The sequence below is a fragment of the Lepidochelys kempii genome, chromosome 1 (genome assembly GCF_965140265.1).
Source record: "Lepidochelys kempii isolate rLepKem1 chromosome 1, rLepKem1.hap2, whole genome shotgun sequence".
NCBI lineage: Eukaryota > Metazoa > Chordata > Testudines > Cheloniidae > Lepidochelys > Lepidochelys kempii.
Window position 1 is genome coordinate 53,059,848 of NC_133256.1, and position 23,965 is coordinate 53,083,812.

Here is a 23,965-nt window from a genome sequence, read left to right on the forward strand (position 1 = left end):
TTCTGGGAAGTGCTGCAGTTCTAAGGGCAGCCTTGCAATGCTACTGTAACTTAAACAGGCTGCCAGGGCTAAGTTATACTGGGGGACTACTCCAGCCCCAGGAGTTGCCCAGAATCAGGAGGGCACGACTCCATGAGGTCTCCCACGGAACTCAGAGGTACTACCCATAGGCCATGAGTTGTGTGCTGTTCCTCTTTGAGGTGCAGCACCCAACATCACCCTATGAGTAGTACATTGACTTCAGTGGGAGAACTTATGGAGCTAGGTGCTACTAAACCAGAATAAAAGTTATCAGAATCTGGCCCTAAGTGACATGATTATTAAGTTTCATATTTCCTTTATGTAATACAGATTCTGTCATGATTGCACAGCATTTGATTTGTTTTAAATTTGCTTTTGAATTGCAGGTAGTGACAAAGGGGAAAGTTGAGGTTATGGGAAGAGTCCCGTACGCAAACAAAATAATCACTCTTGGTGTTACTGAGAAAATGGTGCCTGCATTTCGCTTTATTGCTTACTACTTCATTAAAAATCAAGGCCACAGTGAGATTGTGGCTGACTCTGTGTGGCTAGACATTGTGGATGCCTGTGAAGGAAAGGTAATGACAAATAAAGGGATATTTATAGAGAACAAAAATAGAAAAGAGGTGAATAAGGTGGGATATGATAGAGGTCTGTAAAATCATGAATGATGTGCAGGAAATGAATAGGGAAGCATTATTTATTCCTTCACATAACACAAGAACTCGAGTCACTTGGTGAAATTATTAGGCAGCAGGTTTAAAACAAACAAAAGGAAGTATTTCTTCACACAACTTACAGTCAACCTGTGGAACTCATTGACATGGGATGTTGTGAAGGCCAAAAGTACATCTGTGTTCAAAAAAGAACTAGATAAATTCATGGAGGATAGATCTATCAATGGCTTTTAGCCAGGATGGGCAGCGATGCAATTTAGGGCTCCAGATGCCCTAAATCTCCAACTGCCAGAAGCTGGGACTGACAACAGAGGATGGAGTACTCAAAATTGTTCTGTGCTATTCTGTTCATTCCCTCTGAAGCATCTGGCACTGGCCACTGTCAGAAGACATGATACTGGACTAGATGGACCATTGGCATGACCTCGTATGGCATGACCTCGTTCTTATGTTCTAGAACAGGGTGTTCATGAGCTCCAGACAGTTAAAGCAGAGTCATCATGGAAATCACTTTCATTAGAAATTAAATTATTAGAAATGATCCTTACTGCAAAGTACAGTAAGTAGCAGTAACAGATGGCATATGTCTGGGAGATTATTCAGAATTAGGGCTGACAAGATATTATGAATTCAGTTACTCCTGTAAATGGCAAAAAAAGTTTACGGTTCTGAATTGAAAGAGGTGAATCTGTCTTAAATGATGTATGGATAATGGTAATTCATAGTTATATTCCAATGAAAATTGAGTCTGTGGGTCACATCCCCAGATGGTATAAATCAACATAGATCCTTGGAAGTCAATGGAGCTATGCCAATTTACATGAGCCAATTAAAAATGAAAAGGCCATATCTTGAAAAATGTTGAAGGAAATTAAAATGGGGAGGGGGGGCAAAATAAATTTTGCAGAAAAATTCAAAATATTTAGTTTTGTTTCAGTGGAACATACCCACTCACCCACTTGTTTACTTTTTTTCTGCTGTATTTCCCACCACCACCACCCTTTTTTCCCTCAACTCTCTCACTCTTTCTCTTCCCCAATTCCCTTTTTCCATTGGGGAAAAGTATAAAAGTGAAAATGTTTCCCCCCAACAAAACTAAACAGAATTTTTCATTGAAAAATGAAGTTTCAACCAAAATAATAATTTTCATGGAAATTTTTTGTTTTGACCAAAAATGCCTATTCCATTGAGGGGAAAAAAAGTTTTCCTAGCAATTTTTTGACTGACTCTAACTCAGCCAAAGATCTGATCCCATATGTATAAAAGGAACAGAAGCCAGTTTAATACAGGTTGGCATGCATTTATTAATAATCTTTTGGTAATTCCACCATTATCACCATCTAATTCTGAATACACAAAGGATCTACATTAGAGTGGTTCCTTATAGTAATAGTTTAAAAGCCTAGTAGCAAATTGTTTTAGTTTAATTAACTTTGTAACATAAATAAGCTACACTTCACTAGTTTTATTTCACAGTATTTTTTATTTTTATCTTGCTTTAGAAAGCTATTAAATGCAGCTGGTACTGTTTAAGGCCCTGATTCAGCAAAGCATTTAAGCATGTGCTTAAATCTAGTTGAAGTTAAGCTCATGCTTTTCTGAATCCCTAAATATTTAAGGTAAAATTCTCTTTGCACACACCAGCTTCCAAGGCTCTTAGAGGGTGTTGCCCACATGTATCTGAGAGCAGAGTCTCCATTCTTTAAGGTTCTGGTGTTCTGAGCTCTCATTGTAGCAGCTGGAGTAAAGGACAATCAGCACAGTTCAGGATCAGCCCCTTAATCTTCATCTGCCAACAAACACATACCACAAGTGACACTAGATAAATGTTAGTGGTGTGAAATGCAGAAAGCTTAGATAGAGGTTACCTATATTGCTAATACCCCACTAATGTCAATGCTTGATATTAATGCTAATGAGAAATATAAAATTCTGTTATTTAAACATTTTGCATTTAGATTAAACTGAAAACAGACCGAGACACATACGAACCAACGGAACTGGTAAATTTATCGATTGACACAGATCATGCAGGAACTGTTGCCTTAGCTGTGGTCGATACTGCAGTTTTCATTCTGAACAGAAGGAATAAGCTTACGGCCAAAAAAGTAAGTGTGTTAAAAACAAAATAGCATGTGTAATTGAGTCAAGTAGTATTTCATAGGAGAATAGAGATATCTGAATATAATAAATGAGTAGTAATCAAAACATTATTCTAAACATTGCTTATTTGGGAAAATATTTTTCTTATTTATTTATAATACATTTCTAACCAATTTGCCTAGGATTTGCCAAAGCAGAACAGACTAGTAGCCTATCCACTCTCATATGGGTAAAATTGATGATTCAGAGGAAGGCCATAAATGAATTCAATTATGCCCTTCTTAAAATGTCAGATTCCTTTCATCTTAGTGCTGGGGTGTAACCAATACTTCTATTTGCATAATTTCTGCATATGGCCCAATAACAGGATATGACATCGCTATTCAGAAAAGAATCACTAGTTTTGCAATAGTGCACCTTCCTTCAATGCTATTCTATTTTGTAGGTCTTTGAAGCGATGAATTCATATGATCTTGGATGCTCAGTGGGCGGAGGTGCTAACAGTGCTCAAGTTTTCAATGATGTGGGTCTGGCCTTTATATCAGACACAATTAAATCACATTTTCGGCAAGGTAAACAAAGACCTTCTTCCTTTGCTATAGAAGTGTATTGTGGTAGAATAAGTTCACGCTGAACTTCTGGGGTTTGATTTTTAGACCTTGTATGGCACTGTATTGTTGCTCTATTCAGAGGCCTCCCTTCTGTGTGGTCTTATTATTTCCCAATGTTCATTTTCCCATCTTATACTGTGTATTCATAGCTCATATGCAAGTGAAACAGGCTACACTCTTGGGACCTATCATTTGGCATCTTTTGTAGATTGGACTGTGTGAGGGGGGGAAAGGCACTGGTAAACCAGCTTTGCAGATCATGCATCCTCTGGCTGCTAGGCCCCAGGCTGGTGCTGAGGAGCAACTTAGAGCAGCCTCAGGTATTATTTTAACCAAACTCTCTCGCTCTGTTTTCCTAGGCTATAAGTGTTCCCCTGCTACCAGAAGACAGAAAAGATCATTGGATTTTCACAAGCAAATTTCAGGAATTGGTATGGCCATTAATCTTCAGGGGCAAGAGCCAGAGGCTGCTGGGGCAGGGCGGAGAGGACTCGAGAGCAAGGGACCAGAGCCTCAGGGGTGGATAGAGGGAAGGGGAAGGATGGTGGGGGGGCATCAGGAGCTGCAGCTTGCCTGAGGGAATGGGAGAGGTCTCAGTTATAGGGACAGGTGCTAAACTCTGCTACGTTACAGGGTGTAATCCGGCTAAATCTATTTATTCTCTTTTAGATGGCATGCCAGTGCTAATTGTATGTCATTCCACTGTATCACCCATTATGTTTATGTTCTGTGTGTGCCATAGATTTCAGCAGAAAGCCATTTTAGAAATGACTTTATGGTTAGAAAATATTTTATTAGTACCACTTTTCCTTCCCTTCTGCTTCAAAGCCAGGTTGCCTTCTGCACAGTGTGCTCCTGTCAGGGTTTCTTCCCCACTCAGAACTCTAGGGTACAGATGTGGGGACCTGCATGAAAGACCCCCTAAGCTTATTTTTACCAGCTTAGGTTAAAAACTTTCCCAAGGCACAAACTTTGCCTTGTCTTTGAACAGTATGCTGCCACCACCAAGTGATTTAGACAACCAGCCTTGGATTTTTAAGACCCAAAAAACCCAATCAGATTCTTAAAAAACAGAACTTTATTAGAAGAACAAAAAAGATAAGAGAACAACTCTGTAAGATCAGAATGGAAGATAATCTTACAGGCAGTCAGATTCAAAACATAGAGAATCCCTCCAGGCAAAACCTTAAGATACAAAAAGACACAAAAACAGAAATACACATTTCCTCCAGCACAGCGAATTTCACAAGCCAAAACAAAGAAAACCTAATGCATTTTCTAGCTAGATTACTTACTAACTTTACAGAAGTTGGAGGACTTTCATCCTTGATCTGTTCCTGGCAAAGGTATCACACACAGACAGACAAAAGCCTTTTCCCCCCTCCAGATCTGAAAGTATCTTGATCCCTCATTGGTCATTTTGGGTCAGGAACCAGCCAGGTTACCTGAGTTTCTTAACCCTTTACAGGTAAAAGGACTTTGCGTCTGGTCAGGAGGGATTTTACAACACAGTATACCGAAAGGTGGTTACCCTTCCCTTTATATTTATGACAGCTCCAAATGACAGAAGTGTTAGTGATCTAAATATATATGATCTGAAGAAAGCATTTTCAAAAATAATTTTCCTATAAGTCTGTCACATTAAAGTCTGATATCTTATGACCGTCACTGTAAGAAACAAATGCTTTATCCAAGGGTTTTCCTAACTTTCTGGAACTGGCTGTCTATTCCAGGAATAAGAATAGGGTCATGACTCACTCCCCGCAAAACCTCTAACCCTCACCATGGGCAGGTGAAATTTTGAACCATAACCATACTAGACATAACGACTAAGTATGTAGTTTTTAACAGTGATTTTAAGGATGTCTAAAGTTTTATAGATCAACGTGCTGGAAGAATCAGTCTGACTGATTAATGATGTTCCACATAATGCTGAATTGGGGATTACAATCTTAATTCTTTTTTATCTCTATGCAATCATGAGACTTCATTTATATCTTCACTGTTAGAGAAACCTGATTTACAGAGACAAGAGAATGAAAATGAGATGGGAACTGTCAAAACTGACCCATCAAAAGCCAAGTTTCCTCTTTCAGAGACACCCAAAATCTTCTGTGCTTCTGGCTAGAGAAAGACAGTTCCAGAGTGCTGTCAACTTGCCTTCCAACAGCTCAGTCAATAAACATTTTAGCTGAAAGGACTGGTCATCCACCTCTTTCCTGTTGGTGGGTCATCAGACAAATAGTCCTGCAGCTGGATCTGAAGTTCTCTGAGATGCTGACTGTTGAATTCCTGATGGCTCCCAACTGGTATCTGTTCCCTTAAAGTTTGAAATGAAAGAAAGCTTCTCCAAGTTTCCTCTTTGCACTTGGGAAGACCAGTTTCTAAGTGTTCTTATGAATAAGTTCTGCCCTGTTTTTCATGTACTGAGCAGCCATATTCCACTATGACAGAGAAAAGTTCAGCTCCTTTAGGTGCCCCCAAATGTCAGCAACATAAGCTACGCATGACCCCTGCTGAATTGTTGAAGCCGTCCACCAAGGGAGCTCAATCTTCATTCAGAAAAACTTCTGCTCTCAGTAAAAATAGTTGTTAGCCTGAAACTGTGAAACCATGAGGTGCAATATGTTAGATCTGAGTAACCACACCACTGATCTTACTTGACTTTGCCCCGGTACCATATATGCAGGTTGAGATACACCAGTGAGATACACCATTCTCACTGAACGTGGGAGTCTTTGACTGCTTCTGAAATGTCTCAGATAAGGATTTTCATGGCACTGCTTTGTAGAGGAGCAAGCCTTGTTCAATAGCAACATCAGAAACATACCTTATGAGTGCTAGATGCCATCCAGTACCAGAGATACTAGTTGACTCCTTAAGTTGAATTGTTAAATAGTCCCTTTTCCTGTCTTTTGAAAGCAGTTGTTCTCATACATTCTCAGCCACATCACTGATATAGTATTGAATAGTCTCATTTTACAAAGGGCCTCTTTTCAGTTTGGTGGCTGATTCATAGATTCCAAGGCCAGAAGGGACCATCTAGTCAGGCTTCCTGCATAGCACAAAATAATTCCTAGAGCAGATCTTTTAGAAAACATCCAATCTCGGTATAAAGATTGTCAATGATGGAGAATCCGTCACAACCCTTGGTAAATTGTTCCAATGGTTAATTATCCTTACTATCAAAACTATATGTCTTATTACCAGTCTGAATTTGTCCAGCTTCAACTTTCAGCCATTGGATCCTGTTATATCTTTCTCTGCTAGATTGAAGAGCTCATATTTAAATTTAAATGTAAGTTAAATATTTGTTCCCCCTGTAGATGCTTATAGATTGTAATCAAGTCACCCCGAGCCTTCTCTTTGTTAAGCTAACTAGACTGAGCTCTTTCAGTCTATCACTATAAACCATAAAGAACAGGAGTACTTGTGGCACCTTAGAGACTAACAAATTTATTTGAGCATAAGCTTTCATGGGCTACAGCCCACTTCATCAAATGCATGCAGTGGAAAATACAGTAGGACGATTTTATATACACAGTGTGACAAAGTTCCTGCTCTATCTTGGGGGGTCTTGTGCTTATTGGCGGATTTGCTTGCCTCGGAGCTTCATGGCAGCCCTCAGCTTGGCCGTTTTTCTGAACCCACAGTCCAGGTCGACTCCTCCTGTGTCTGACCAGGAGTTGGGAGAATTTGAGAGGAACCTGGGCCTGCCCTCTACTCCGGGTTCCAGCCCAGGGCCCTGTGGAATGCAGCTGTCTAGAGTGCCTCCTGGAACAGCTGTGCGACACCTACAACTCCCTGTGCTACTTCCCCATGGCCTCCTCCCAACACCTTCTTTATCCTCACCATAGGACCTTCCTCCTGGTGTCTGATAATGCTTGTACACCTCAGTCCTCCAACAGTCCGCGTTCTCACTCTCAGCTCCTAGTACCTCTTGCTCCCAACTCCTCACACGCAAACGACAAACTGAAGTGAGCTCCTTTTTAAAACCCAGGTGCCCTGATTAGCCTGCCTTAATTGATTCTAGCAGCTTCTTGATTGGCCACAGGTGTTCTAATCAGCCTGTCTTAATTGTCTCCAGAAGGTTCCTGGTTGTTCTGGAACCTTCCCTGTTACCTTACCCAGGGAAAAGGGACCTACTTAGCCTGGGGCTAATATATCTGCCTTCTATTACTCTCCTATAACCATTTGGCCTGACCCTGTCACAACAGAGAACATGAAACAATGGGTGTTACCATGCACACTATAATGAGAGTGATCAGCTAAGGTGAGCTATTACCAGCAGAAGAGAAAAAAAAAACTTTTGTAGTGATAATCAAGATGGGCCATTTCCAGCAGTTGACAATACTATTTCCAGCAGTTGTGGATACAGACTAACACGGCTGCTACTCTGAAAACTATAAAGCATGTTTTCTAATCCATTCATCATTTTTGTGGCTCTTCTCTGAACCCGCTCCAAGTTATCAACATCCTTCTTGAACTGTGAGCACCAGAACTGGAGACAGTATTCCAGCCACAGTCACACTGGTGATCATTACAGAGGTAAAATAACCTCTCTCCTCCTGCTTGAGATTCCCCCATTTATTCATCCTAGGATTGCATTAGCCCTTTTGGCCACAGCATCATGCTGGCAACTCATGTTCAGCTGATCATCAACCACAACCCCTAAATCTTTTTCAGAGTCAGGCCATATAATTTTTGAACCCATATTCATTGAGCAGGGAAGTATAAGATTTTCTACAATAGTATAATCCTTATGCTGTTGTGTGATCAAGATAAGATGCCTGAAGGGCATGAGTCTTGTCATAGCCAGTTTGAATAATCAAGTCTTGCTGATTGTTCAAGGCTTTGAGGTTTCTTAGGAAAAAAACCCTCAGGTTCATCTTTCAGTGACAGTCATTTTGAAGGCTTCTTAGTCTCAGATGCTAGCATTTCATATCACACCACACACTGTGATATCAAATCAATCAATGTAAAACCAATTGTTCCATCCTCAGGTTTTCTGTTAACTTTATGAGCTGTCTTGGGAACACCTCACTTGCCATTGTCTCATTCACATAACTTTTCAACCAGCCAGGGTCCTTTCCTGACTGACAACCCTTTGGCTAGAAGTGATTTCTAGTCAAAATGGAATGACATAGACAACGTGATCATGTTAGGCTCAGCAGTGTCAGTGGGCCTTCGTGTTAACAGCAGGTGCATTGCTCCAGCTCAGTGGTATGTTTTATCATGGTCTGTGTGCATGGGCATGAGCACTTGCACTTCCTATGGTACATCATAAATAATAGTGCAGGTACAGGTGTTTTATTTGCAGTAGCTCTAGGGGCATGCTGCACTCACGTTCTGCTCAAGACTACACTGAGCATTAGTCTAGATTCAGGTTGCAGTAATATGGTGGCCTTAAAGGCAGCATGCCAATCATGATAAGACTTATAATGTGTACCTAATTACAAATGTATTACATTTCTTTTTTTTCCCCACTGCAAAATGTTATAGTCATGTTTCAGTTACATATTTGGTACAATTTTTCATGACATTGTTGACATCTTCTCCACAACCCGCTCTGGGACTGGATTCTACACTTTGGGAAACAGTACCTTATACCCTAAGAGAGTGTGGCTTCTCAGCTCTCCAAAAGGGATGGAGCATTCATTTCTAGCACTCCACTGTTATGAGATATTAGAACTTACCATTGTCACTGAATCAGGACGGAAGATGATGAGTGTAGTTTTCACTCTTTACCTTTATCTGAGCCTGGATGGGAGGGAAATGGGAAGAAATGTTTTTGTGGCAGGTTCTTTTTCTTTTTTTTAATGATGGTCATTGAAAAGCTATTCAAAAGCTAGGCGTGTTGGAACCATTTTCAGTGGAAATGGGCTAGTAGGCAGATTACAGGTGAGGATGTCGAAGTATATGTTTAGTTTATTAAATCATTCTGTTGTTTGTTCCAGTGAAAGCAGAAATAAAGGAACATAATCCATGCAGAGGAGAATAAACCTGATAACTGAAACTCACAATCTTAAATTTTTCTGTATAAGAAAACAAGCATTTGAAAAATGTGTCCTAAATAAGAGTCCAGTTCTGCTCTCATTCACTTCAGTTCAAGTCAGCTGATCCTGTCCCCAGTGACTTCATGGCCTGAACTTGCAGGAAAGATAAGATTGTAAACCCTTCGGGGGAAAGGATTTAGTACAATGTCTAGCCGGGTGGGGCCCTGGTTCATGATAAGGGCTCCTATGGCTACTGTGAAAATAGTGACAATTAATAGTGACGACACAGGTGAAGTATATAAGTATGATTGAATATCTCAAAATTTATCAAAGCCTCTGCAACACTGACGTCACTGTAATTTTGTTACAGCTAGCAAATACCAAGATCCTGCTCTACGAAAGTGCTGTCTTGATGGAATGAAATTAAATCCAATGAGGTTTTCTTGTGCCAAAAGGCAAACTAGAGTTACTGGCTCTACTAAATGCAAAGAAACTTTCAAATACTGTTGTGAGAGGGCTCAGAGTCTCAGGAAGCAGCTGGAACAGAAGAGACTAGCTTCTACACTGGCAAGAAGTAAGGAATTTTGCCTTTTAGTAACATACCATTTTTAAAAAGTAAATTGTATACAGTCATCTCTGAAAAAAACAGTTGTTTTAGGGCTGCAAGATTGAGAAGAATCACATAGGTAAGTATTATTCACAGGGACACATGTCATTGCAATGCCTGTGGCTTTAGCCGGGCTAATCTCATAAAACCTGTAGCAGTTTGTGCAGTTGATTCCCCAAGCACAGGGTTCCGAAATGACACCGAACTGCAAGTGTAGTTCAGCTACGGCTCAGTCCTGCAAGATACTGAGCACTGACTTTAAAGATGCTGTCCTGCAATGTGCTGAACACCTGATACTTCTGTTGACTCCCGTGCTCCAATACTGCAACATTCTGAGCACCTGCTGCCCTTGTGGTTTGTTACCAATGGTTTCTAGGCGGTACATCTGTGGTCACTTCAGATTGTGACAAGAACAGAGCTAGGTCTGTCAGAAAGTCGAGCTCAGGTTTTTGGGCCATAAGAGGTTGGGTTACATTTATCGAAGAGATAATGCACCGCATGAAGGGTGACGTTTGTCTGAGTGTGAACTAGGGCCAATGTATCTGATGTAATTCTCCATTATATGCACACACGCATACATATGTCATGGCTGAGTAAGGTGGGATTTTGGAAAGTGTGTATTATTGGTTTAACTGTGCTCCCCTTGAAATCAGTGGGGGTTTTCAGTGGGAACAGAGTTAGGCCAATGATGGGAGCTTTTGAAACCCCCACCTGAAATGTTTAACAACCATTGTTTTTTGGTGATTTGTGTGTAATTTACAAAGTTCCACACTCCTTTCCTCTCCTTCTCTCACAGACATCTCCATACCTTCCTGCATTCTCCCATTTACATTTTTAAGGTTCCTTCTCCCAACTTATTCACTATACCACAAATACTACTTTCCATGCTTTCATGAAACATGCAAACAGTAAGAGCAAGGAAACATGCAAAGAGTGAGAGCAATCCAGAAATTCTCTGTATGTTTTTGGCCCTCATTTGTTGTGTCACGTTGAGTTTAGTTAGCAGGTACATCTGGGCAGGTATTGTGAGCCTGCGTCCCCCGCGCCCTGCACCTTTTACAGTCACTTATACCTGTGCAAAGGAAAGGTAAAATGCTCCCAGTCTCATCTGGTAACACTTTGCATGTATCCTCTCTACATGCGTGTCAATGGCTACAGAGGGGTGCAAAGCAGTGGAGAATTAGGGCCTCTGAAGTCAAACTCTGCCTACCTTACTCTCACTGACTAGTACTGTATCGTAAATAGTTCCAGTGGTGTTAATCTGGCCCTGGTTTGGGGGGACACCTTTGGTAGCACATCTTTGCTCACTCAGAAGAGCAGTGGTATTAATAGTGAGGTTTACATTACTGCTTTCTCAGAAAGTAACAATTTGTAAACTAATGATAGTGACCGTTTATGTTAATATTTTCAGTAATGTAAGAAGACAGGAATCGCCAGACTGGGTCAGACCCAGGGTCCATCTAGTCCAGTACTCTGTCTCTGACAGAGGCAGTGCCAAATGCTTCAGAGGAAAGTGTAAGAACCCTGCACGAGGTAGATGTGGGGTAATCTGCACCCCCATTAGGTCTCTTCCTGTTGTCTAATACACATTGGCCTAAGCCTTGGAGCATGAGGGTTAATATCCCTTCCACAACATTTGTCATAATATGCCAGATTTGTCATAATTCATGATATCCGTTGAAATGTCCAATTCCTTTCTGAGCTTTGTTCAGTTCTTGTTCTCACTAACTTCCTATGGCAGTGAATTCCCCAGTCTAATTACAGATTGTGTGAAAAATTTCCTTTTTTCTGTTTTGAACTGCCCACTTTAAAATGTGACCTTGTTTATGTGTTATGAGACAGGGAGAACAGAAGCTCCTGATCCACCTTCTCCGCACCATTCACTTTTTAATATAATTTTTTCATGTCCCTTTTATTCATCTCTTTCCTAATCCCTGTCCCAATCTTTTCAGTCTTTCTCCATATGAATTTTCCCATTCCCCTAACCATTCACCTTACCTTTCTCTGACCACCATCTAATTCTGCAATATCCTTTTTGAGATCTGGCGACCTCTACACAGTATTCCAGGTGGAGCTGTACCATGGATTTACACAAAGGGGTTGTAATAGTCTCCCCACTATTCATCATCCCATTCCTTAGGCAACCTAACATCTTGTTTGCTTGTTTGACTGCTGCTGTGTACTGAGCAGAGGTCTTCACTGAGCTGTCCAAAATTTCAATTGAAAAGTTAATTTCTTTACATGAGTTGTATACCATAAGCCTGATCCAAAGCCCATTGATGTCAGTGGATGGATTCCCACTGTGGTCTACTGGGTATGGCCCTGATTTCTGTTCCCAGCTCAATCACTAAGCAGCTGTGTGACCTTAAGGATTTCACTTCACCTCTCTGGGCCTCTCTTGTCCATCCCACACAATTTTTAAACTATTTTGATTATTAGCTGCCTCTCACTGTGTATTTGTACAGTGCCCAGCACAATGGCGACTCAATCTTAGCTGGGGTCTCTAAGCACTCCTGCCATGCAAATAAATAATAACGATCATTATCATCATCATTTCTGAATGAATTTCAGTGCACTTTGGATCATACACTATGTACCCAAGCACTTTGAGAGTCTTGCTTCCTGCTGACACTGTATGAAATTCAAGCAGAGAAGTTTTTTGCATTTGTCTCCATTCTGCCCCTTAGGCAGCCAATTTCATTGAACAATTCTGTGTGTCATGACTGATCCCATTCAAAGCATGATTTCTGTCACCGGTGTTCTCTCCTTCTCCTTTCATGGCCCATCTATCACAGTGGTAATGAAGAAATAATTTCTCCACTTGTAACTAAAGGGGGAATTTTTTTGGTTGACAGCATATAATTCCCCAGTTTGCAAGGAAGAATTAACCTTTTGTTCAGTGTCAATCTTTAGTCATTGTCTGTTGTCTTTCTGCATTTTTTTTGCAGTTTACAAGATCAAAACCAGGCAGAGTCTTTTCATTCAGCTATTCAGCATATTAATCCTTTTGTCTTGTCTCTCTGACAACTGATTCTCCAAATCAGTGTACGGTTATTGGCCATAGGCTTCAGGGAAGACTCCCAATTTCTGTTTTCCAGTTGGTGACGTTCCAGAAGAAGAAGTGTTTGATGAAACTTCAATCAGCTTGCGCAGTGTCTTTCCTGAGAGTTGGTGGTGGGAGACAGTAGAAATTAAGAACCCTGGACAGCATAGGTACTGTATTATTTGACCAGATGAATACACCTACATGTATATAAATATACCCATAATGTCAGTGTTCTGTAGAATCCATTACAGAGGGATTTGGACCTGTTTGCTGTGTCTCTCCTCCACAACTGATATTTTTTTCTTGTCAGTCTTCAAGACTGAAGGAATGAACTTGTTTTCATTTCATACATTCTTCTTAATATTTTATCTCTTGTCCCTTTAGGATAGCAAATGCTATTCCTGACTCTATAACTACGTGGGAAATTCAAGCAATAAGTATATCACCTCAAAAAGGTAAAAAAACCTTATCGGTAAACTATTGGTTCACTCTGTACTGATGCATGAATATTCACTCAACCTCTACACCTTCATAAAGGTGTGCACTAGCTCAACTAGAAGTTATGGGCTCAATACAGAAAGTACAGTGTGGAATTTTATGGCCTGTGTTGTGCAGGAGATCAGATTAAGCAATCATAATGATTCCTTCTGGCTTTGAAAATCTAAGAACCTTTTAATTTTAGCTTCCAGTTAGACAGAGGGTTATGGCAAATGTGGTAAATAACAATGATAAATAAAATGCCTAGCACTTTGAACCTATGAATCTTTCACTGTATTTAGTGATGCCTGTGTTCATATTAAGTAAATCTGGGGAGCAGGTGCAGAAAGAAAATTCCAAAGTAATCTTATTCAGAAGATTTTAACTTAATATGTGGTACATTACCATTAATAGATTCATTGGTTTTGAATAATAATACCTAGCACTTTGCATCTGTAGATCTCGACATACTTCACAAAGAGGTCAGTGTCATTATACCCATTTTAAAGATGGGGAAACTGAGATACAGAAAGGTGACTTCCATAAGAAAGAAAGTGACTTCCATAAAATCATCAAGCAGGCCAGTGACAGATATGGGAATAGAATCCAGATTTTCTGCATCCCAGTCCTGTGTTCCATCCACTAGGCAACATTGCCTCATACATGCAGAAGGGATCATTGGTTTGACCATCTAGTGTGCTCTCCTGTATAACACACACTATAGAATTTCACTCCGTTAGAGTCATAGTCATAGAATTTAAGACCAGAAGGAGTCACCAGATCATCTAGTCTGATCTGCTGCATAGCACAGGCCACCAGCACCAGAGTGGGGAAGGGTCCGTTTGGTGCATCCATGGCTGTGCAATTTCCATCTGATGGGTCATGTAGAGTAGGCATGCCTGAGGCTGCAGTCATGGTTGCAGAGATGATCTGCTGCTGCACTCCAGCCTTGGGGAAGGAATCTGTCTCCTAGACCTCCCCGGGACTTCCAGCACAATGCTGGGCTTGATGCAGGGTAGATTTGGACATATGTTTGTTTCTGAATGGCAAGAAAGGAGCACAGCTATTTGTTCTTTTTTAAATGTAACATCTTCATGAGTGCCTAAACTAACAGCACTCTGAAAAGCTAACATACCGTGAGTTTGCTGGGTCTGAACTCCAGTTTTCTCCTCCACCAGGATTCTGCGTAGCTGACCCCAAGACCTTTAAGGTTTTCAAAGATTTTTTTGTATCAGTAAGGTTACCATATTCAGTTAAACGGTACGAGCAACTAGAAGTAAAAGCAGTTGTCTACAACTACCTTTCTGAAGATCTCAAGGTAATGTTACTGTAGTACATTGCTGAACTGTTTGCTATATAAATCACCCAGCCACCAATCCTTACTTCCTTTGTCAAGTTTCAGCTACATTGTCTGAGTTGGCCATACTTGGCTGGGGTCCTTTGGGCTCTGCTTCAGGGACGAATGGAAAATAGCATTAATGTTTATATTGCATGTTTTCAAAGCAATAAACAAATATTCACTAATTTATCCTTACATCCCTCCTGTAGGCAGGTGAGTACAGTTAGCCCAATCTTTGAATAAGCAGCTCAGTCTAAGTGGTTTAGCTGGGAGGCAAGATGGTCTAATGGATTAGCAATCAGACTGGGAATTAATAGATTGCAGTTCTGTTCTTGGTTTTGATAATGATTCATTGTGTGGCCACAATAGGCACTTAGCTCCTCTGAACCTCTGATCCATTTGAGGTTTGCTTTTCATTACTTATATCTGTCAGGATATCTATTTCCTTGAGCAGTGGTGTAATAAATATTATTACAAGCATTTCCTTGTTTCAATAGGTTACAGTGAAGATGATCGCAGTGGAGGGGGTGTGCAGTGCAGGGACAGCGACAAAGGAGGTCCAACAGAAACTAACTGTTAAGGGAAACTCAGCAGTGCCTGCCTATTTCTCAGTAGTTCCACTCATTGTAGGGGAAATTCCAATTACCATTACTGCTTTTGACCCAATTTCTGGGCACAGTGATAGTGTTATGAAGAACCTCAAAGTTGTGGTAAGTATAACAGCATTTGATCAGCTCAGCTGTGGTGCAAAAATTTAATAGCTCCCTTTCTGTCTGTCTCTGTTTCATTAAATATACACATAATTGTGTGTATGGAACCCTCAGGAAGAAAATAGCACTAGAAAGTAGTGACTAGAATGAATTTAGCACAAAGAAGAAACTTCATTCTGGGATTGACCTATGACTACAATTACCTATTATAAGGTGGGTGCACAACTGGTTGAAAAAGCATACTTAGAGTAGTTATCGATAGTTCACAATCAAGCTGGAAGGGCATATTGAGTGAGGTCCTGCAGGGATTTGTCCTTGGTCTGGTTCTATTCAATATCATAAGAACGGCCTACTGGGTCAGACCAAAGGCCCATCTAGCCCAGTATCCTGTCTTCCAACAGTAGCCAATGCCAGATGCCATAGAGGGAATGAACAGAACAGGTAATTATCAAGTGATCGATCCCCTGTCATCCATTCCCAGCTTCTGGCAAACAGAGGCTAGGGACACCATGCTTGCCCATCCTGGCTAGTAGCCATTGATGGACCTATCTTCCATGAACGTATCTAGTTCTTTTTTGAACCCTGTTGTAGTCTTGGTTTTCACAACATCCTCTGGCAAGGAGTTCCACAGGTTGACTGTGCACTGTGTGAAAAAATACTTCCTTTTGTTTGTTTTAAACCTGCTGCCTATTAATTTCATTTGGTGGCCCCTAGTTCTTGTGTTATGAGAAGGAGTAAATAAAACTTCCTTATTTACTTTCTCCACGCCAGTCATGATTCTATAGACCTCCATCATATCCCCCTGTAGACGTCTCTTTTCCAAGCTGAAAAGTCCCAGTCTTATTAATCTCTCCTCAGACGGCAGCTTTTCCATATCCCTAATAATCTTTGTTGCCCTTTTTTGAACCTTTTCCAAGTCCAATATATCTTTTTTGAGATGGGGCGATCACGCAGTATTCAAGATGTGGGTGTACCGGGGATTTATTATAGAGGCAATATGATATTTTCTATCCTATTATCTATCCCTTTCCTAATGATTCCCAACATTCTGTTCGCTTTTTTGACTGCTGCTGCACATGGATGTTTTCAGAGAACTATCCACAATGATTCCAAGATCTCTTTCTTCAGTGGTAACAGCTAATTTAGACCCCATAATTTTTTCTGTATAGTTGGGATTATGTTTTCCAATGTGCATTACTTTGCATTTATCAACATTGAATTTCATCTGCCATTTTGTTGTCTAGTCACCCAGTTTTGAGAGAACCTTTTGTAGTCTGCCTGGGACTTAACTATCTTGAGTAGTTTTGTATCATTTGTAAATTTTGCCACCTCACTGTTTACCCTCTGTTTTACAGATCATTTATGAATATGTTGAATAGGACTGAGCCCAGTACAGACCCCTGGGGCCGCTATTTACCTCTCGCCATTCTGAAAACTATTTATTCCTACCCTTTGTTTCCTATTTTTTAACCAATTACCAATCCATGAGAGAACCTTCCCTCTTATCCCATGACTGCTTACTTTGCTTAAGAGCCTTTGGTGAGGGACCTTGTCAAAGGCTTTCTGAAAATCCAAATACACTATATCCACTGGATCCCCCTTATCCATATGCTAGTTGACCCCCTCAAAGAATTATAATAGATCGGTGAGACATGATTTCCCTTTACAAAAACCATGTTGATTATCCCCTAACAAATTATGTTAATCTGTGTGTCTGACAATTTTGTTCTTTACTATAGTTTCAACCAGTTTGTGAGGTGCTGAAGTCAGGCTTACCAGCCTGTAATTGCCAGGGTCACCTCTGTAGCCCTTTTTAAAAATTGGCATCACATTAGCTATCCTCCAGTCATTTGGTATAGAAGCTGATTTAAATGATAGGTTACAGACTACAGTTAGTAGTCCTGCAATTTCCCATTTGAGTTCCTTCAGAACTCTTGGGTGAATACCATCTGGTCCTGGTGATTTATTACTGTTTAGTTTATCAGTTTGTTCCAAAACCTCCTCTAATGACATCTCCATCTGGGACAGTTCCTCAGATTTGTCACCTCAAAAGAATGGCTCAGGTTTGGGAATCTCCCTCACATCCTCAACCATGAAGACCGATGCAAAGAATTCATTTAGTTTTTCTGCAATGGCCTTATTGTCTTTGAGTGCTCCTTTAGCATCTCGATTGTCCAGTGGCCCCACTGGTTATTTGGCAGGCTTCCTGCTTCTGATGTACTTAAAAATTTTTTTGCTATTAGCTTTTGAGTCTTTGGCTAGCTGTTATTCAAATTCTTTTTTGGCCTTCCTAATTATATATCTTCATAAATGATTAGGATAATGGCAGCAAGAGTACATTTATAAAGTCTGCAGATACCACCAAGCTGGGTGGGCTTGCAAGCACTTTGGAGGACAGGATTAGAATTCAAAATGATCTTGACAAACTGGAGAAATGGTCTGAAGTGAACAGGGTGCAAATCAATATGAACAAATGCAAAGTACTACACTTAGGAAGGAAGAGTCAATTGTACAAATACAAAATTGGAAATGACTGCCTAGGGAGGAGTACTGAAGAAAAGGACCTGAAGGTTATAGTGGATCACAAACTGAATATGAGTCAACAATTTAATACTGTTGCAAAAAAAAGCAGACAACATTCTGGGGTGTATTAGCTGGAGTGTTGTAAGCAAGACATGAGAAATAATTCTTTGGTTCTACTCAACAATGAGAAGGCCACACTGGAATATTGTGTCCAGTTCTGGGCACCATGCTTCAGGAAGGATGTGGACAAATTGGAGAAAGTCCGGAGAAGAGCAGCAAAAGTGATTAAATGTCTAGAAAACACGACCTACAAGGAAAGATTGAAAAAACTGTGTTTGTTTAATATGGAGAAGAGAAGACTGTGGTGGGACAGAACAGTCTTCAAGCATATAGAAGGTTGTTATAAAGAGAAGGGTGATAAATTGTTCTCCTTAAGACGTGACGACTAGCAAGAAGTTAGGACTAAGTATATCTAGACCATCCCTGACAGGTGTTTGTCTCATATCACTCTAATCAAGGCCATTAGTTGTTTCAGTTGTAACTTGTATGAGCTTTGCATGGTCAGTATCTTTTAACTATTTTTTAAAAATAATTGGTTAAAAGAAAAGTACCTTAATTCCAGATGTAGTTCCTTTATTGACACTTTGCCTAGCGTGTGTGTGTGTGTAGAACTGAGCCCTCCTATGGACTGTAGATGTAGGTTTCACTGGCTAAAACTAAATGTCAAAGCTTCACATTTCTTGTTTGCTTTTAGTAAAATGTTTCATCTGAAAAAAAATGCTTTTTCTAACAAAAAGGCTAGTAAAAATCAGTAATCAGTTCAGCTGGTATATTTATGGACTTGAAATGCTGACTGTAAGTACTTTTTACTGTATTGGATCAGAAATCTCTATCCAAATGAAATTGTTGCTGCCATATACTGGTCCAATATTATGTTAGAGATGATACATTTTTAGCAGTTAAGTCCTCAGTATGAAATAATTTGCAATGGGGTTGACCTATTTTTTTTCTTTATTGTGCAGACTGAAGGCATTCTACGTACCGAAGAAGAGACCATTTGCATTAATAATAATTGTAAGTTACAAGATGGGTTTTATATTTTAAGATTTCCACCATTTTTAGTCTAATAATCTGATTTCAAAATGCTTTACAACCATCTGGGCTAGTAGGATCATAGGAACTGCCTATGGGAACGCTAGGCCCGTCTACTTCTGGATTCAGAGTAACAGCCATGTTAGTCTGTATTCGCAAAAAGAAAAGGAGTACTTGTGGCACCTTAGAGACTAACCAATTTATTTGAGCATAAGCTTTCATGAGCTACAGCTCACTTCATCGGATGCACACTGTGGAAAAGACAGAAGATGTTTTTATACACACAAATCATGAAAAAACGGGTGTTTATCACTACAAAAGGTTTTCTCTCTCCCCACCCCACTCTCCTGCTGCTAATAGCTTATGTAAAGTGATCACTCTCCTTACAATGTGTATGATAATCAAGGTGGGCCATTTCCAGCACAAATCCAGGGTTAAACAAGAACATTTGAGGAGGGGGGGGGCTAGGAAAATAAGGGGAAATAGGTTACCTTGCATAATGACTTAGCCACTCCCAATCTCTGTTCAAGCCTAAGTTAATTGTATCCAATTTGCAAATGAATTCCAATTCAGCAGTCTCTCGCTGGAGTCTGGATTTGAAGTTTTTCTGTTGTAATATCGCAACTTTCATGTCTGTAATCGCGTGACCAGAGAGATTGAAGTGTTCTCCGACTGGTTTATGAATGTTATAATTCTTGACATCTGATTTGTGTCCATTTATTCTTTTACGTAGAGACTGTCCAGTTTGACCAATATACATGGCAGAGGGGCACTGCTGGCACATGATGGCATATATCACATTGGTAGATGTGCAGGTGAACAAGCCTCTGATAGTGTGGCTGATGTGATTAGGCCCTGTGAGGGTGTCCCCTGAATAGATATGTGGGCACAGTTGGCAACGGGCTTTGTTGCAAGGATAGGTTCCTGGGTTAGTGGTTCTGTTGTGTGGTATGTGGTTGCTGGTGAGTATTTGCTTCAGGTTGGGGGGCTGTCTGTAGGCAAGGACTGGCCTGTCTCCCAAGATTTGTGAGAGTGTTGGGTCATCCTTCAGGATAGGTTGTAGATCCTTGATAATGTGTTGGAGGGGTTTTAGTTGGGGGCTGAAGGTGACGGCTAGTGGCGTTCTGTTATTTTCTTTGTTAGGCCTGTCCTGTAGTAGGTGACTTCTGGGAACTCTTCTGGCTCTATCAATCTGTTTCTTCACTTCTGCAGGTGGGTATTGTAGTTGTAAGAATGCTTGATAGAGATCTTGTAAGCGTTTGTCTCTGTCTGAGGGGTTGGAGCAAATGCGGTTGTATCGCAGAGCTTGGCTGTAGACAATGGATCGTGTGGTGTGGTTTGGGTGAAAGTTGAAGGCATGTAGGTAGGAATAGCGATCAGTAGGTTTCTGTTATAGGGTGGTGTTTATGTGACCATCGTTTATTAGCACTGTAGTGTCCAGGAAGTGGATCTCTTGTATGAACTGGAGCAGGCTGAGGTTGATGGTGGGATGGAAATTGTTGAAATCATGGTGGAATTCCTCAAGAGCTTCTTTTCCATGGGTCCAGATGATGAAGATGTCATCAATATAGCGCAAGTAGAGTAGGGGCGTTAGGGGACGAGAGCTGAGGAAACGTTGTTCTAAGTCAGCCATAAAAATGTTGGCATACTGTGGGGCCATGCGGGTACCCATATCAGTGCCACTGATTTGAAGGTATACATTGTCCCCAAATGTAAAATAGTTATGGGTAAGGACAAAGTCACAAAGTTCAGCCACCAGGTTAGCCGTAACATTATCAGGGATAGTGTTCTTGACGGCTTGTAGTCCATCTTTGTGTGGAATGTTGGTGTAGAGGGCTTCTACATCCATAGTGGCCAGGATGGTGTAATCAGGAAGATCACCGATGGATTGTAGTTTCCTCAGGAAGTCAGTGGTGTCTCGAAGGTAGCTGGGAGTGCTGGTAGCATAGGGCCTGAGGAGGGAGTCTACATAGCCGGACAATCCTGCTGTCAGGGTGCCAGTGCCTGAGATGATGGGGCGCCCATGATTTCTAGGTTTATGGATCTTGGGTAGTAGATAGAATATCCCAGGTCGGGATTCCAGGGGTGTGATCTGTGCGGATTTGATCTTGTGCTTTTTCAGGGAGTTTCTTGAGCAAATGCTGTAGTTTCTTTTGGTAACTCTCAGTGGGATCAGAGGGTAATGGCTTGTAGAAAGTGGTGTTGGAGAGCTGCTGAGCAGCCTCTTGTTCATATTCCGACCTATTCATGATGACAACAGCACCTCCTTTGTCAGCCTTTTTGATTATGATGTCAGAGTTGTTTCTGAGGCTGTGGATGGCATTATGTTCTGCGCGGCTGAGGTTCTGGGGCAAGTGATGCTGCTTTTCCACAATTTCAGCCCGTGCACGTCGGCGGACGCACTCTATGTAGAAGTCCAGTCTTCTGTCTCGACCTTCAGGAGGAGTCCACCTTGAATCCTTCTTTTTGTAGTGTTGGTAGGGAGGTCTCTGTGGATTAGTATGTTGTTCAGAGGTGTGTTGGAAATATTCCTTGAGTCGGAGACGTCGAAAATAGGATTCTAGGTCACCACAGAACTGTATCATGTTCGTGGGAGTGGAGGGGCAGAAGGAGAGGCCCTGAGATAGGACAGCTGCTTCTGCTGGGCTAAGAGTATAGTTGGATAGGTTAACAGTATTGCTTGGTGGGTTGAGGGAACCATTGCTGCGGCCCCTTGTGGCATGTAGTAGTTTAGAAAGTTTAGTGTCCTTTTTCTTTTGTAGAGAAGCAAAGTGTGTGTTGTAAATGGCTTGTCTAGTTTTAGTAAAGTCCAGCCACAAGGAAGTTTGTGTGGAAGGTTGGTTTTTTATGAGAGTATCCATTTTTGAGAGCTCATTCTTTATCTTTCCCTGCTTGCTGTAGAGGATGTTGATCAGGTGATTCTGCAGTTTCTTTGAGAGCGTGTGGCACAAGCTGTCAGCATAGTCTGTGTGGTATGTAGATTGTAATGGATTTTTTACCTTCAGTCCTTTTGGTACGATGTCCATCTGTTTGCATTTGGAAAGGAAGATGATGTCTGTCTGTATCTGTACAAGTTTTTTCATGCAGTTAATAGATTTCCACTCCATACGGCTAAATGCAGTGCCTTGCATAATGACAGGTTTCAGAGGAACAGCCGTGTTAGTCTGTATTCGCAAAAAGAAAAGGAGTACTTGTGACACCTTAGAGACTAACCAATTTATCTGAGTATAAGCCTTCGTGAGCTACAGCTCACTTCATCGGATGCATACTGTGGAAAAGACAGAAGATATTTTTATACTCACAAATCATGAAAAAATGGGTGTTTATCACTACAAAAGGTTTTCTCTCCCCCCACCCCACTCTCCTGCTGTTAATAGCTTATGTAAAGTGATCACTCTCCTTACAATGAGTATGATAATCAAGGTGGGCCATTTCCAGCACAAATCCAGGTTTTCTCCCCCACACACACATCCCACCCCCCCCTAAACAAACCCACTCTCCTGTTGGTAATAGCTTATCTAAAGTGATCACTCTCCTTACAATGTGTATGATAATCAAGGTGGGCCATTTCCAGCACAAATCCAGGTTTTCTCTCCCCCCCACACCCCACACACAAACCCATTCTCCTGTTGGTAATAGCTTATCTAAAGTAATCACTCCCCTTACAATGTGTATGATAATCAAGGTGGGCCATTTCCAGCACAAATCCAGGGTTTAACAAGAACGTCTGGGGGGGGGGGGGGGTTAGGAAAACTCATAAACACCACCCTATACCGGAAACCTACTGATCGCTATTCCTACCTACATACCTCCAGCTTTCACCCTGACCGCACCACACGATCCATTGTCTACAGCCAAGCTCTGCGATACAACCGCATTTGCTCCAACCCCTCAGACAGAGACAAACACTTACAAGATCTTTATTAAGCATTCTTACAACTACAATACCCACCTGCGGAAGTGAAGAAACAGATTGATAGAGCCAGAAGAGTTCCCAGAAGTCACCTACTACAGGACAGGCCTAACAAAGAAAATAACAGAACGCCACTAGCCATCACCTTCAGCCCCCAACTAAAACCCCTCCAACGCATTATCAAGGATCTACAACCTATCCTGAAGGATGACCCAACACTCTCACAAATCTTGGGAGACAGGCCAGTCCTTGCCTACAGACAGCCCCCCAACCTGAAGCAAATACTCACCAGCAACCACATACCACACAACAGAACCACTAACCCAGGAACCTATCCTTGCAACAAAGCCCGTTGCCAACTGTGCCCACATATCTATTTAGGGGACACCCTCACAGGGCCTAATCACATCAGCCACACTATCAGAGGCTTGTTCACCTGCACATCTACCAATGTGATATATGCCATCATATGCCAGCAGTGCCCCTCTGCCATGTATATTGGTCAAACTGGACAGTCTCTACGTAAAAGAATAAATGGACACAAATCAGATGTCAAGAATTATAACATTCATAAACCAGTCGGAGAACACTTCAATTTCTCTGGTCACGCGATTACAGACATGAAAGTTGCAATATTACAACAGAAAAACTTCAAATCCAGACTCCAGCAAGAGACTGCTGAATTGGAATTCATTTGCAAATTGGATACAATTAACTTAGGCTTGAACAGAGATTGGGAGTGGCTAAGTCATTATGCAAGGTAACCTATTTCCCCTTGTTTTCCTAGCCCCCCCCCTCCTCAAATGTTCTTGTTAAACCCTGGATTTGTGCTGGAAATGGCCCACCTTGA

General features: G+C 41.2%; 1 protein-coding gene across 1 annotated transcript in view; it reads left to right on the forward strand.

Moving 5' to 3' along the window:
* Positions 1-23,965, forward strand: part of LOC140907924 (complement C4-like) — a 94,460-nt gene that overhangs the window by 21,751 nt on the left and 48,744 nt on the right. Inside the window, exons 13-22 of the mRNA XM_073335234.1 lie at positions 408-599; positions 2,657-2,806; positions 3,247-3,373; positions 3,772-3,843; positions 9,779-9,982; positions 13,114-13,228; positions 13,446-13,516; positions 14,717-14,856; positions 15,375-15,587; positions 19,133-19,184. Coding sequence (XP_073191335.1) covers positions 408-599; positions 2,657-2,806; positions 3,247-3,373; positions 3,772-3,843; positions 9,779-9,982; positions 13,114-13,228; positions 13,446-13,516; positions 14,717-14,856; positions 15,375-15,587; positions 19,133-19,184 — 1,336 coding nt within the window. The remainder of the gene's footprint in view (positions 1-407; positions 600-2,656; positions 2,807-3,246; positions 3,374-3,771; positions 3,844-9,778; positions 9,983-13,113; positions 13,229-13,445; positions 13,517-14,716; positions 14,857-15,374; positions 15,588-19,132; positions 19,185-23,965) is intronic.